The sequence below is a fragment of the Harpia harpyja genome, chromosome 5 (assembly GCF_026419915.1).
Source record: "Harpia harpyja isolate bHarHar1 chromosome 5, bHarHar1 primary haplotype, whole genome shotgun sequence".
Lineage (NCBI taxonomy): Eukaryota > Metazoa > Chordata > Aves > Accipitriformes > Accipitridae > Harpia > Harpia harpyja.
Window position 1 is genome coordinate 11,618,834 of NC_068944.1, and position 15,445 is coordinate 11,634,278.

Sequence of the window (15,445 nt, forward strand, 5' to 3'; positions counted from 1 at the left end):
ACTACATACAGGCCACAAACAAAACCTTATATAGCGTAGACAAAAGTTCTGTGTATACAGTAAGGCAAGCATATGAAGTGGAAAAACATCCATCATTACTCAGTATGTCACATTAACAAGACAGCTAAACAGGTAAAATTAGCGTTTCCTCTCTAAAGCAATTGCCTCAAGTTGTACAAGGGTTATTTCAACTCCAAATCAGAGCCCATCTTTACTTTAAAAAGAGAAGAGGCATTGTCAAAACAATCTGAAGAGAGAACAAAAGTTTTCCTCTCTGAAATCATAGTACTATGGTATTTATTATCTGTAAGACAGAAAATTTAGCCATCTCTTCACTTCGATAGAGTAAGATGTCATAAAGTTACTTGTCCATATCAACATTCGCTTCTTGTATATTTGAACATTTACAAACCATATGCTTAGCGAGTAGGAATACAGACATATCACCTCCAACATTTTTTTCTCAAGCATCTTTTAAAGGTCCAAGAGCTTCATTTGACAAAGCTATCTAAGATCCAAAGGATCAGCCCAGTGTTCTTTCATAGCAGTTTCACAAACTTCTGCTACAAATGCAACTTCAGTACATTAAATACCAATTAGCTTTATCAAAATAAACCCAGGATAAAGCTCATTGTGCTTTGTTTTCTAGGTGTTTAGTTCACACAAATGAAGAGCCAACATACAGGACTTTGAAAAGTTCACACGTGTGTACAGTTGGTAGATGGCGGTGTATCTATCCGACTTTTATTTTCCTTAGCATCATTCAGAGGTGACTCGTTACCTATCTGGCATTTGAAGACTTGTTTGTAGGCTTTCCTAAAATTTTCAGAGAGAAACGCATATATAATTGGGTTCACAGAGGAATTGCTGTAAGCCAGGCAGTGTGCAGTTACTCTGAAGAGAAAGGAGGCTTGAGTCAGTGGGAAAACTCCAAATTCAGCCCAGAGATGAATCACGTGATGCGGCAGCCAGGAGATGCCAAAAACCACTACCACCACCAACACAGTCTGTGCTGTCTGAGACAGGGAAAGGAAAACACAGATGTCTGGTGAGCACTTGAAGAATCAGCTTTAAACCTGCCTCAAAACCATTATTTGGGGGGAAAAAAGGTATACTGAGAGAGAACACACTTTGGAATATTTATCACTGATTTTACTCCATTACCTATATGGGCTTTATTTTGCATAGTGACCTACTGCAAGGAGAACCGTAGCCTTGAAAATACCACAGTAAAAGGCAAATGTATGACTCTCCTCGAAGGTAAAGAATGATGTTCCGGATTCCCTGCACAAAAGCCTAGCCTTTTCTGAGGCGGACATAAGCTTGATGTAAAATAATGATAACACGGGTCTTTGGGAAATCTCATCCAGATCTAATGATCTGTATTTTATGGATTGCTGACCAAGATTTCAAGAAAGATCTATTATACATGAAGGCAGCTAGTGGAAGAGCTTAGAGCAGTCAGACGAAAACTTTGCTCCAGTGTCTACAAAAGGAGCAGGGGCTTTTTTGAAAGTCTCTCCTTTAACGTAAAATTCCCACAGGGAGAGTCGTACAACAACATTCTGGGATACAACTAGGGAAAAAAAGAGAAAAGTAAGGAGCTTGAAATTTCCGGTGATTGCGCATTGTCAAAACCAACCTGGAAATCAAAGCTTACCACCAAATACTAAATTCAGAAAAATGGAACACAAAATACCCTCAGTGCCGTCTCCTGACTCCACTTCTGTTATTTATGAGAGGAAGGGCCATCAAGTTGATTAGATCCATCCAGACAGCTACAGTATCAGTCAGTACAGACCTTTCAGGTGCTGAAGGTATTCTGCCAGGGCACAGGGGAGTTTGACTGTCAATGTTTTCTTTAGCTTCCACTTCAGAAACAGCAGTTAGTGCTTCGCAGTTGCTCAATTAATACCTACTCCTCTAACAACTACCTCTTTCAACTAAATCATTCTCCCAATAAAAGCCTAATATTAATTCCAAAGCATATTATGTTATGGCCCATTATAATTACTATATTAACACTTCACAACATAATTTTTCAGATAACTTAGGCTCTTCTTCACAGGCAAAACTAACCCAGTGGCCACAGGGTGATAAATACTGCAGCACAGAGAATATCTAGACTTTTTGCTAGCTTATTGAACTTGGTTTATACTTCTTGAATTGATTAATGCTCAGTAATAATTCAGATTGACCTACCTAATCACAATGTGATTTAACTTACAGAAACTTACATAAAAAAAAGTTTGATTTCTGCGGCAACAGGCCAAAATAACTTATGACAGATACTGTTGGTTAGCAAAATCTCACAACAGAAACCAAAGGACATTATATCTGTAGTACATATAATTTGTTTAGTGTCAAGGATTGATCTGTTTTCACAAGCCGTTCCTCTATTTAGCCCTATGGAGTTTTTGCCACTAACAAGTAGCCACACAAATATCTTCTCTTTCAGGTCTCATCAGGAGAATATGTACCAACAAGGAAGTACAAATTAAGAGCAGTTCATTCTCCGATTCCTTCAGGGTGTTAACATTCCAACTGAAAACAGATTGTCTGGATACCACATGCACAATTACTTCAAAAGAGGTATATTACTTCAGTTTGTTCAAATTCTAAAAAAAAATACACCAGGAAAATCACTGACTTTCAGTGGACTGTACACATGCACCTGAAAGCAGAGGTTGACCACGTGTCTCTTGTAACTATTTTACTTCAGGTATTTCATATCTGCAGAATAAGTAATTTTGCATTAGGAAACCTCACAGCATCTGTTTTATCCCATTATTCCTCCCAAGCCTAACTTCAGAGCTTACCTTTCCAAAATCACCACTATGCCTTGCAACCAAGGTAACACTAAAGGGCAGCTCTTGTTTACCTAATGGGAGCTTGCTTAGGGTTTCTCATTAGCAAATAAAACCCACCTGAAATACATGACGTTAATATCGATGCTTTGTGACCAAAAAGCATGAAAAATAACATTTAGGCACAATCATATTTTTCATTAAATTTTTTCCACACGTATAGCAAATTAATTCTAAGATTCTACTACTGAAATTTTCATAAAGGTTTGAATAAAGCTAGAAATGTATAATTAAGCCTGAAATGCATTCTTAACGAAACAGTAGAAGGAAAAAAAGAAAGATACAGTAACCAGAGAGAGACAGCACACTAGTGAAAACAGAGTTGCTTTGAAAAACACGAGCTAGGCCTTAGGATCAGAAACTTATTTTCTAAGGCAAAAACAAAGTTTTGTGCTGCTTTCCCCCCCCCCCCCTTTGGTTACTGAACCCTGATACATCCAAGCAGTCTTGGGCCTATCTGTAATGCTTTTCCCTGAAGCTATGAAAGCCAGTTCCTAGCCAGATCTGGTTTTTAGTTGCAATTTTTAAGTGTTAATATTTAGAGGAAATGCACAGATATTTCAGTTTGAGAATAATTTAGATGAGAGTAGAGATGGCCTTTGAAAAATACACCTTTAGCCTTGATGACATTAAGTGCAAAAGTATATATGTTAAGTATTTTACAGAATCAGGGCTGTAATGCTTTTAATTCGAGGAGTTAAAATCTATTGACTAGGATATTTTTCAAAAAAATAGAGAATGCATAAATAAGAGATAACTTATTGCCTGTTGAGCCCATGTATATCTCATTTACACTGCAGACAGTCTGCATGCCCATATGGTAATAGTGATCAGATCAAATGAAGAGCTATAGCCTAAGGGTTTTTCCTAACTCCACATTCATAAACTGAGAAGTTAGTCAAATGATTACTGTGGTCAAATCTGCTCAAAAATCAGAACCATATTATATTAACTGACAAATTCAATATATAAACACATCTTTGAAATATTGTTCTAAATCACAAAGCTTATATTCTGCTTTAAAGACCTTTCACGATTCTACTTGTAACCAATATACAACTTAAGTCTTGAACATAAGAGAAAAAAAAGTTTTGTGGAAAATCAATAGAAGAATTGCAGAATCATTAAGACTCCTACCAGTAAGCGCAATAAACCTCACTTTAAAGTCTTATCATATAACCTAGGAATTCTTCATAAAACATTAAAAAAATCAGCTAGTTAAAAAAATAAACAGATTTACAAGTTAGGGAAAAATGCCTGTGAAGCAAAAAACCCCATTTAATATTAGAGACAGGTTATGTCTCCATGTCTACATTTCAGATGCTCTGAAGTTCAAAATATGGGGATCTCAGGTTATGGCTTAATGCACTGCGATGGAAAACTTGGATCAGAAAAGATTCCAATCCTGCTAAGTTCAGAGAGACACTGAATACATGATTAAATACTTCATTTCAATTTCTTCTCTCCATTACATCTTTGGCAACAAGCAATATAATACCAAATTAGCTTAGCTATAAAACTAAAATATAGACAAATACATATGGTTAATGAAAGCAACCTACCTTTTTCTTGGATGCTTCTGACTTCTTTGACATGTTTCTCAACTTCTTATGCAGATGATTAAGAACCTGAAAAGATTAATTTGCATCTTGTATTTCACCATTTTCTAAAATTTGAACCCATATATTTGAGAGTATGCTCTCCAGTACTGCATGAGTTGCTTACAAACATTGCTGATGCAATTTACACGTTTCAAAAGTGCACAGTATAAAATCCAAAGGAATTACATATCTGCATCTGTGTAAATCAACAAATATGAAGCAGACCACAATTGAATTCTTATATAAAAATTCAGATGTATTACATAACAAATACATATTAGAAATGAACAAGGCAACAAATGGAAACCTATCATGCACCTAGAATTAGCAATCATTCTTCTTCCATAAAAATCTCAATGCTTGTTAATTTAGAATGACCTTTACTGCATGTAACATAAAAAGTGTGTGTTTTGAGTCAGAGCTTTTCTGAGTCACCTGCATAATTTGCTTTCTTCAGATGGATGTTTGGTTAATATAATCAGGATGCTGGCGCTATTTGATCCTTGAAAGAAGCTTAGGCTTTCAAAAATAATTTATACTAAAATGTATCTCACATGAGGCATGACCTTTATCAACAGTTTGATGATACTTGTCATGTACATTTCATAAGTAATTTTTTAAAATACATCTCAAAAAGGCTCATCATCCAAGAGCAGGGTCCAAATTTTAACATAATGATTTACACATAAGATTTTTGGATAGTGGATGCGTAGAGGTGCATGCCCTACTTTATCTGCAGTCATTTTTAAATGAATCTAATATATTCATATAGCATGATTTGTAGGCATGGAGGGCAGGGAATATGCTCTTCAGCTGAATGTGTTTAACAAGTTGTAAACCATACAGAATTAAAAAAAGAAGGTGCTTAATTAAATTCAAGGGTTTAATTAAAATATGGTAAGAGGAATTTTTTAGAGATTGTCAGAGTGTAGAGCTCAGTTATGATGATGACAATGTCAGGTTGCACTTTACAGAGCTCTAAGATGAACTGGGAACAATTTAATAGGTAAGATCATCCAGCATTAAAAGGGTTTGTTTTAAGGAATATAATACTAAATTTTAGGGCTTATAAGGATGCTTCTTGAGGGGGGAAAAGGGTATAAATTCAAATTCTCTTATACAATCTAGGGATGTTTTCTCTGTTTTCTTTGGGATGCACGGCTAACCACTACCGGGACAGACACCAGACAAGACGACCTATAGACTTGATCCCACTTTGGCGAAGTTAGAAACATACATAACGAATTAAAAGAAATAAGATGGTATTTGTGAATAACCATAGCTCATCACTGGGTTCCACTTTTTAAGTATCTGCTCTTAGCTACCAGTGAACCACAACCAACCATAAAAACAAAAATTACTTGTAACCACTTAACATTGGAAGTGTAGTTCATTTGTGCTTATCTGTGCACCAACATGTTTGTGCGTGAAAGAGTCAGCGCTGCATGCGTTCCCTATTCTGAAAGATTAGCCAGGCTGCTACCAAGGTTAACCTGAGCTCTGCAAAGGCAGGAGAAAAACAAATGGGTTTTGTCTGAGAAGGTCCCGTTTTGGCTTCAGCCCTTCTTCTCCAGGAAGAAGCAGACCAGAAGGAAAGGACAGAAGAGCCCCTGAGGTCGAGCAGAAGACCAGTTTGATGACCCTCTGGCTCACACTCTTTATTCACTGTGGACAAAACAAGTTTATTGCTTAGTCCATGGGTGAAAAATGTAAAACCAAAAAAGAGCATGGGAGAAATACAGTGAAGTTCACTTCCCATCACTCTGCCACCCAGAGACTGTACAGTACTGTGATTTTCCCTCAGCCCCAAACCAAAGTCAGATAAACTCTTCCCAGAAATCAAACTGCAAAATCTTCTTTTAAAGTTACAAACATTTTTTTCTTTTTTCTGAAACTTTTAGCACAAATTTTTGCATTGTATCTCTCTCCAGTCCAAAGAAAATGCAGTAGACAAAACTGTGAAACTGGATATTTGGGGGGGGGCTGAGAGGGTGAGGGGGGTGGAGGGTTTTGTTGAAGATTTAGATTATAACCTTCCAATGAATCCTTCTCAACTTCCCCTCTTTCAGGTCATATACGTACTTCATAAAATAAGTCTCTGTAGTGAAAATGTGCTGGCTCTACGTGGTAGTGTACCAGATGGTATGCAAACCAGCAGCAAGAGAAATAGGCAGAATTTAATTACCTATCAACAGTAGTGGAACAGCACTCAGAGACCTACGCAGAACATCGTGGAGGGATATTAAGGGCCATGTTTATGCACAAACACTACAAGGCAAATCAAAGACGCCTCTCCTCACTGCCCTGTTCAAATTATCTCTTCTCTGGGCCAATGAATAATCAATTGTTCTTCTAACAGCCACTGTCACTTCACCTGAATGAATAATAATTCTACATGTGCCTCTTAATTTATCTTAGATTTTTTCTGTAAAGAAAGTCTTTCAAAATGTCCATTGGTATATTTGCACGTGCATTTTTAACTCATGGAATGAAATACCCACCTTGCTAAAAAATAGGTCACAACCTGTTCTCATAAGGTCTTACATTTTTAAAAAATTCAGCTCTGTGGAAAAATTAACTCTTTACATGAAACTTTTCTAACTCCAGCTTTCATGTACCTGTTGATCAGAGATCTTATCTGGCTCTTGGGGAAGAAATAGCTTTCCTGTTTTCAGGAGATGAGGGTGGGGTGCTGTGGGAAGAAAGTTATGTTGTTGTGAAAGAGGGTGTCAAGGAGACTTGTAGGATCATAGAAGTATAAGAAGTTCCAGTCTGCTCCAGACTGTACTACCACGACTACCGCTGGTGGCATTTGGGAGGCCCTGGATTTTGCCTACAGACTATCCTTTTTTTTCATTTGTTTTATTTTGTTTCCCCAGTTGTTTCAGGGACTGCATTCAAGATGGTTTGAGAGCGCAGGCTGAGGGACTATAACCAAATAGAGAAAGGGGGTTTTCCTCTAAGCAAGAGAGAAAAAAATAGCTTAAACTGTCTCTACCTATTCACAAAAGTCTACCAAACAGTGTAAAAGTTTAAAGTGTACACCGTTGCAAAGCATATTTCCTGTCTGGCTGTATATCATCCTTCCACTGATTACACCTTCATTATCAGCCATTGAAAATCATGCAGCAGGAACACCTGCCCAAGGTCATTATCTAATAAGAATGAACTGCTTGTTTAACAGAGTCATAATGTGAGCATTACATTCTGAACCATATTTTATAGTATGAACCTGATTTAAATTCGAGTGCCATTGCCTGCAATCCATTTTTTAAAATAATGCTGCTACTTCTATTGTCATAACAGATCCTTCACCCTCTTTCGTTTAATAGTGTGTTGCTAATGTGTCATAGCCTTTATTTTTTCTTTTCAGTGTAGTTTAATAAAGTTTTCCCTTGCTGGTCAGCAAAATTTAAGATATAATATCTTAAGCCAAGAACCATATGAGCTTGTATTTTATGTTGAGGCTCTTACTTTTTATGGCTTACTTTTAACCAAGTCTATAAATCACACATGACTTCCATGAATTCAGAATATTTAGAATGATAGATAATAATGGAAACTTTCTTAAGGCAAGAAATATTTTTTTTTTTAAAAAAGCTTTTAACATTATAACATCTATAAAAGGAAAAGTTTGCTAATGATTTTAGGTGTCCAGCCTAAAGGTTTGATCAAAGGAGGCCTGACTTGCAAGGACTGAATCCTCATTAATTGGGTACTCAAAAGCTGAGGCACCCAAAATCAGCTGTCACATTGCACTACCCTGGCAGATGTCAATTTTTAGAAGCTCCCTGGGAATCATTTATCACTTTGCCCTTTAAGAACACATTAGTGAGCAAACTTCGTGGCAGTGTTACAAAACACATACAACAAGTCAGCATTAAAAAAATATGGCAAGTAATACGATAAGCGGTAAAAAAATAAGAATACAGGCTGTCTACAAGTACGCAGCGCTGTAACTCAACTAACAACTATCTAATCACCGCCCCTCTGGCTGGAGTAGTAAGCTCCTTTCAAGAGTAGTTCCGTGAGCCAACAAAAGCTGGTTTCCTATGGATTTGTGATTTCTTGACTGTGTGTTCCCAGAAAGATGTGTCTCCTCCATGAGTAGATGCTACATAAGACCTCTTCCCCCTGTGGCTTGTCTGATGTGTAACAGCTGAGTGCAGACTGCCTCTCCTTAAAGGAGAGAGGATGACGGAGATTCTACACGTTCTTCCTTGACTTCTGTTTTCACAAAACGAGGGAAATATAATTGCTCCTGATATTTTCACTCCTCTATCAAATTTGGTTGAAACTGAACAAAAGTTATTTGTGGGAGAGAGGAAACGGGTAGCTGTACACACAGGACACAGACCACAATCTCATAAATCCCTGCCTTGAGAGCACATCACGTGAGATTTCCAGTTCTGATTTTGTGGGAGGACACTGTTTTCAAATACCTCGCATTATTTCAGCACTTCCATAAGTTGTAACAGTATTGCTGTCCACTGGGGAAAATACAAATCTCTCCTAACATAATTTAAGAGAGTGAGAGAGAGAAAGAACCCGGCTCCCTATTAGAGTGCCTAAAAAAAATGAGACTTTCAAAACTGAAAGTTCAATTGCAATTCGCTTATTAAAAAAACAGAACTGCCTTAAAGGAGTCTAGAAAAGGCAATATATTCAAATAGAGAAATGAGTCTCCTTGGTCTTAATTTACTGTATCAGAAGATTGCGTTATTTAGCTGATCCACAGTTCATGAAAACCAGTGAAGTCCATAAGAAATGAATGCATTTAGTATTGTAATACTTCTGAGGCTATTACACAGCAGCAATCCTCTAACTCTGTGTGCATTCGGAAGCCAAAATACTTGTACTTCATAGTACTTTAGTGACATCGATAACAGCTCGCAGTGACCACTTTGCTTAAGACCTGTGAGAGTAGCAATGGCTTTGACAAATCTAAAGCTCCAGCTCTGATTTTCAACTACTATCACCCTTCATTTCTCCCTCACCCTGCCCCACGTGCCAAAATATTGCAGTTGGAGATTTGCCAGTGGCTTGTAATGAGGGCAGGAATGAGCCTTTAGGCTGCAGGGTACAAATACCTCCAGTGGCCTTGTTCAAGTCACGGCATTTTTCAGCTTCATTGACACTGATGGGAATACCAGGTACCTCCTAGGTATCTCCTAAAAACTCATCCCTTCAGGTTGGATCTTCCAGCCTGACACCATGGCAAGCAGGACCATACATACAGGCTCAAAACACATCACCAAGCAAGGGTGAGATCCTAGGCTGGCAATAATTTAAGCACAAGATGTTAGTTGTAACTTCGAGTGGCCTTGATTTTATAAACTTGTTCTGGACATGTATTTCACATAGGGTTGCTTTGTTGGTTTGGGGTTTTTTGTGCCTTTTTTTTTTTTTTAACTACATATTCATACTAATATTGAGAGATCTACTTCTGTAGTGGTGCTTTGTAACAAGGTGGTGCATTGTATTTACTATGCTTATACTTTGTTTAAGCATATTTCCCCCTTTTCCCCCCTACACTATGCAGGACTGTCGTAATTTTGAAGGACTTGTTTTCAGTCTTCTCTCATATAATTAGACTTTGAAGGCTGGTACTTTACGCTGAAACTGAAGATGCTTTGGCTTTGAAAAATATAAGAATTGTTAATAGCTGAAAAGCTCCCTCTGCACACATTCTCTAACATTGTCCCCGAAATATGTAATATTTTCTTAAAACTCTGATGATCTATGGCTGCCGCAAGTTTCACACAGCTCCGTCATATTCACCACTGTAGATGAAATACTGGTGTATTCACCCAGGGAAAACAGAACTCAGTTTATGTATGAAAATATGTATTTCTTCTCCATTTGCCAGGTCAGACTTGTTTCATTACAAACAGTAATTTAGAAATGGTGTCCTTCAAATTCTGCATAAGTTGGTTTTAGCAGAGCTGGATGCCATTCTAGCCTTAATTTGCACATCACAATTAAAGTTGCTGTAAAATGCATAAAAAACTGAACAGAACATAAAATTATTTGTTCAAATTAAATACTTTAATTACATCTATTGAACTTGCCAATTAAAGAACTGACTTCTCAACACTTGAAGCAGTCTTTATATGCAAGAGCAGACCTATCATCTCAAATGTAAATTACTGCCTCAGGAGAAATCCTGCTACTGAAGGTTGCTGGCACAGAAACAGGAGGACCTCTGCCTAACTCAGCAGGTAGCAGCTGGTGCTCCAGATCCTGTCCAGCAGCAAACAGTGGACCCCACGCCAAAGGCCGCAATTAATATTCACAGAAAAATGTGACAGTTTGCCTGACCAGAAAAGTCCTTAAATGCACTTATTCAGGCACCCTTACTTATTGCTTTTTCCTCCCTGGGTCCTCATGCACTGCTCCCTAGCACTACCTGCCCTTGCTGGAGTCAGAGGTAAATCTCTCATAACCGGCGCAAGAGAGGGCTCACAGGGACCAGGCAGCGTGATGCACCTTTTGCTCTTAACATGTTAACTGCATCAGACCAAACGGCCGGGTTTGTGTTATTTATAAGTGCACTGCATTTTAAAGAACCACAATTCTTTGCCTGAAGCCTGAACAACTTGTTGCTTTGTTGTACTTTGAGTCAAACTCCTCATACAGCACTGCAAGAAAATAGGACAGTTGTGTTGACAGAGAAAGCAGCAGAGCGCTGGGGCTTCTTAGCACTTTGCAACAAGGAAATCTGGCAGAGGGACCCCAGTAACTGCCAGAACCCCCCCACCCCATGCAATCCCTGTCCTGACCTGTCTGTGCCACACACACACGTGCCCCCCAGCCATCCCTCGGCTATAACACCTGCCCTCTCCCTTTGTGCCACAAACTCACCCCTGCCCCGTGTCCTCCCGACAGTGCCATGTCCCTCCACGTGCCCACAGATGAACCCACAGCTCATGGACACCCACCACCATTGTGTCCCCCCCATCCCTTTTACATGCCCTTCCCCACTGCCCGCTTTGCCCCACCTTGGCATAGCAGAAGGAGATGAGCAGCAGCGGGAGCAGATACCCGAAGACGAAGGTGCAAACCACGTAGACCTTCTTGTGGCGTGGGTTGGGCCAGTGCTCCCAGCAAAAGGTCTGGTTGCTGGCCTCGCGGTGGAAGAGGTGCTGGTGGTGAGCCACAGGGGAGGCCATGGCGAAGGAGAGCGCCCAGATGAGCCCCACACCCAGCAGCGCGTTGCGGGAAACACGCAAGGCCGAGGAGCGTCGGGAGTGGACGATGGCCACGTAGCGGTCCACGGACATGGCCGAGAGCGTGAAGATGCTCACCAGCATGGAGACGGTGAAGAAGTAGTGGATGAACTTGCAGATGAAGGCGCCCAGCACCCAGGTGGGGAGCACGTAGACCGTGGACTGGAAGGGGATGCAGAAGAGCAGGTAGGCCAGGTCGGCGATGCTCAGGTTGAGGATGAAGATGTTGGTGGTGCTGCGGCGCTTGCCTGGCTTGCTCCTCGCCAGCACCGTGATCACCAGCGAGTTGCCCAGCACCCCCAGGGTGAAGATCAAGCCGAAGACGACCAAGGTGATGAAGTTCTCGATGCCGATGCCGAAGAGGGCCTTCCCCTCCGCCTCCGGCAGCCCGGAGAGGTTGAACTCCCCGCGGGGCGACTCTGCCCCAGCTCGGGACCGGTTGAGGGGTACCGCCGCGGGCTCCCACGCCTCCATCCTCCCCCTTCCGCGCCGGCTGAAGTTCCCGCGGGTGGAAAGCGGAGACCGCCGCTCCTCGGCACGGCGGACCGCGGCGAGCCAGGGGCGGCCGCCCCCCCCGCCGGGGAGGGAGGGAGGGAGGGAGGGAGGGAGGGAGGGAGGCAGGAGGCTGCCTCCGCGCAAGCTGCGCCGCCGGGCGCGGAGGGGGCGCGGAGGGGACGCGGCAGCCCCGGCCGCCCCCCCACCCCCGGTAGGCAGAGCTCTCCGCCCGGCTTGGCCGCCGGGCCCGCCGCCCCCTCCGCGGGCGGAGGCGCTCCGGCCGCGGCCGCGCAACCCCCCCCCCCCCCCACGCCGGGCCCGCCCCGCGGAGCGGCGGAGCCTCCGCACCTCCCCGCGCTGGCGGCCGCCTGCGGGAGACTGAGCTCCCCGGGGATGTCTCCGTGGGGAAGGAGGGGTAGGGGATTTTTTTCCCCTTTCTTTCCCCCCCCCCCCCCCCTCCCCGGTTTAGCTTGCCATTGCCTCCGGGGCGGGCCGCGGGCAGGGAGCGGAGGGAAGCAGACCTACCCCGGCCCCCGCTTCAGAAAACTTCTTTTCGCTTTTTGCCTTCTCTCCTAGGGAAGCTCAGAAGTGGCGTCTTCCAGCACGGCTGGAAGCCAAGGTCCAGCTTGGCTTAAATGAACTCTCTCGGAGAGGCAGAAATAATTAAGCGCCTGCGTAAACCCACCTCAACAGGTAGCCGGCAGCAAGAGTTAGTCCGGACTCAACACCGCCCGCGCTCGCTATTTTCACCTCGTTCACAGGTTTTCAGGCATCATCCCGTAATACGCAGTAGCTCACAGGACAAAAGGTGGCAGAAAAGGCTGTTACTCGTCAAAAAAAAAATAATACAAAAGAAAGGAAAAGAAAGCCTGGCCGCTTTTGACGCTCAAAGCACGAAGCCCGTGTTTCAGAGCCCCGCCGCTGCCCGAGGGCCGGCGGGCTCGGAGCCGGGCAGCCCCGCAGGCAGGTCTTAGCGGTGCCGAAAGGCGAGGTTCTGAGAAGCCAAACTGGGCGAAAAACAAAAGTTCCTCCAGAACGTGGGTGCGAGTTCGTGTAAATAGTCACACGGGCACATCAGACCTTGTGAACGAGACAGATTCGCCGGAGGGTTCTGACCCGTTCGGTTCCAAATTGCCCGCCGGTGAGCTCCAGCTGGTTCTGTTGCGCTTTATCCCTCTTCTCTAGGGATCCTGACTGCCAGCTGTTAAAAATCCCCGTGTGACAGAGGGTGCACGCCGGGCACACGGGTGAAGAAGGTCCAGGCTGAGAGAGAGACGGCTTTTTCAGCCCGCCTCCTGTTTACTCCAGGGCTCAATGCTACTTTGCAGCCGTTCTCCCGTGGGAGCCGAAGGGACGAGCAGAACTGCTGGGATGTGCTGCTGCAGGCAACGAGCCTTTGTTTGCTTCTTTTGCCGTCCGCGGTTTGACGGGTTTTTTCTACCTTTCCCGTTGCTTCTTATATTGAGGCATCTCAGCAGCTGCACATCAGCTGACTGCAGAGCTATTGACTTCTGCAGATCTGGATTTTAATTAAACTTATGTATGGTCTGGTTCATTATGTCCAAAGGAACACATAATGGGAGAGCACAATTCAGTTTCTATAGATCTGAGAAACTTTTATTTGGATTGAACTGCTTTCTGTGTCTGTTGTAACTCAGTTTAGAAATTACAAACGGATTAAGCAGAAATAAACTAGTAAAGATTCCTAAAAGACTTGTGGGTTTTTTTCTAACGTGCACACCTTGTCATTTTGTTGACGTGTTTGATCACCATGCAAACCTACTAGTTTCTACTTCTGTACCGTGTTTGAGAATGGACATTGTTAAACACTTCTAGAATACATCAGATATTGCGGACTTTTTGGAAGTGCTCTGAGTATACTGTGAAAACAAATACAAGTCTTTATAGACTAATATAGAATATTAGACTGGTTTATAGACAAGTAAGCAGGAAAAAATGAGTACAGAAACAAAATCAGTTTTAAGGGAAAGCAACCTGAAAATCACATTAGTGATCTGGATGGGAGCGTTGACTCCATTAGTTTCCTTAGATGTTTAATTGACAGTTTTGCAGTTCAAGCTTTGCTTTTCTGTTATGTATATATTGTAAAGTATATAGCTCTTGTAAGGCTGCCCCTGAGCATTAGGGAAAAAAAAACAGAGAACACAACTATATCGTAGCTTTTCTGTTAGACCTACAGGCTTCAGCTTTTACATCAGTGAAGGAAAGTTCCCCCATTGACAGCACTCGTGATTCCTGTTAAGATCACTGTAAACAAACAGGTGTTGACATTTTAATCCACTGTTCTTGTTATCTAGACTGAGTAAAATTTTAATGCAATAGAAGGTTCCAATGGAGAAGTTGTTATGAATTCAGTACAAATAATTATATAATTAAATACACAAATTACTTGAAAAAGCAGGAGAAAAAAATTCAGTGAAAAAATTACGTTACACTTTAGGAAAATAAAGTTCTTATCTTTGCAAAAGAGATCTCTGAAGCATGTGCCTCATGCATTTCCTTGAATCTAGTTTTATTGAATTTAGTCCCAAACACCTTTTGACATGAAAAGATCTACTTTTGTCAAAACTAAAATAGCCTATGAACTTCAGAAAAAGCAGGAAATTATATGCAATCTTCTTCTGTCTCTGGCCAGGATCCACAGTCATCTTTATCAGATGTTATTACTCACCTCCAGCAAAGTATTTTGGGTCCATGATTTTCCATAGCAATCAATGGGAAAAATGGTAGAAGAAATCTATAAAGGAGCTGGGAACCTAAGTGCCCTGTTAGGTCTCCTCAGTGGCTTAATCTGAAAGATACTACTGAGAAAAAATATCACAAGGATGTCCTTCCTTTTGATTACTCCAATGGTTGGGTACCTTATTTTTTATACGGTTCCAGTAATAAAAATATTTGACTTACACTGCTACTTTTTTGTTTCAGGAAAGAGAAATCATTTAACAATCCAACAAATTGATTTAAAATATTCATTACTACTAAAGTCTTTGTTACTATGTAACGTATATATAATAAACATATCAACAAAATAATGTCAGTGAAGTGCTTTTATATTTAAAAATGAACATTTACTTAGCACCTCAGAAACAATAAACAATGCATGTGTTAATACAGATTTCCTATACTTCTTAGCTACAGTCCCACTGTCCCAGTTTTCATTTTTAGGATACATTGAATAAGTGAGGCACAAAAATCAGAGGCTGATTATACAAATTTATACATAGCTATTTGT

The 15,445-nt window shown here is 41.5% G+C and overlaps 1 protein-coding gene across 1 annotated transcript; it reads right to left on the reverse strand.

Moving 5' to 3' along the window:
* Window positions 1-280: 280 nt before the first annotated feature.
* GALR1 (galanin receptor 1) lies at window positions 281-12,189 on the reverse strand. The gene is made up of 3 exons (XM_052787644.1): window positions 11,470-12,189; window positions 4,430-4,495; window positions 281-1,016 (listed from the first exon to the last, which is right to left on the reverse strand). The coding sequence occupies exons 1-3, from the start codon at window positions 12,169-12,171 to the stop codon at window positions 699-701; spliced, it is 1,086 nt and encodes a 361-aa protein (XP_052643604.1). The 5' UTR covers window positions 12,172-12,189; the 3' UTR covers window positions 281-698.
* Between the last annotated feature and the right edge of the window lie 3,256 nt (window positions 12,190-15,445).

Coding starts and splice junctions, on each gene's coding strand:
- GALR1 (XM_052787644.1), bottom strand. CDS start 12,171: ATGGAGGCGTGGGAGCCCGCGGCGGTACCCCTCAACCGGTCCCGAGCT. Junction 4,496..11,469: donor TCTCCTTCTGCTATGCCAAG/GTGGGGCAAAGC, acceptor TAATCTTTTCAG/GTTCTTAATCATCTGCATAA. Junction 1,017..4,429: donor CAGAAGCATCCAAGAAAAAG/GTAGGTTGCTTT, acceptor TCCCTGTCTCAG/ACAGCACAGACTGTGTTGGT.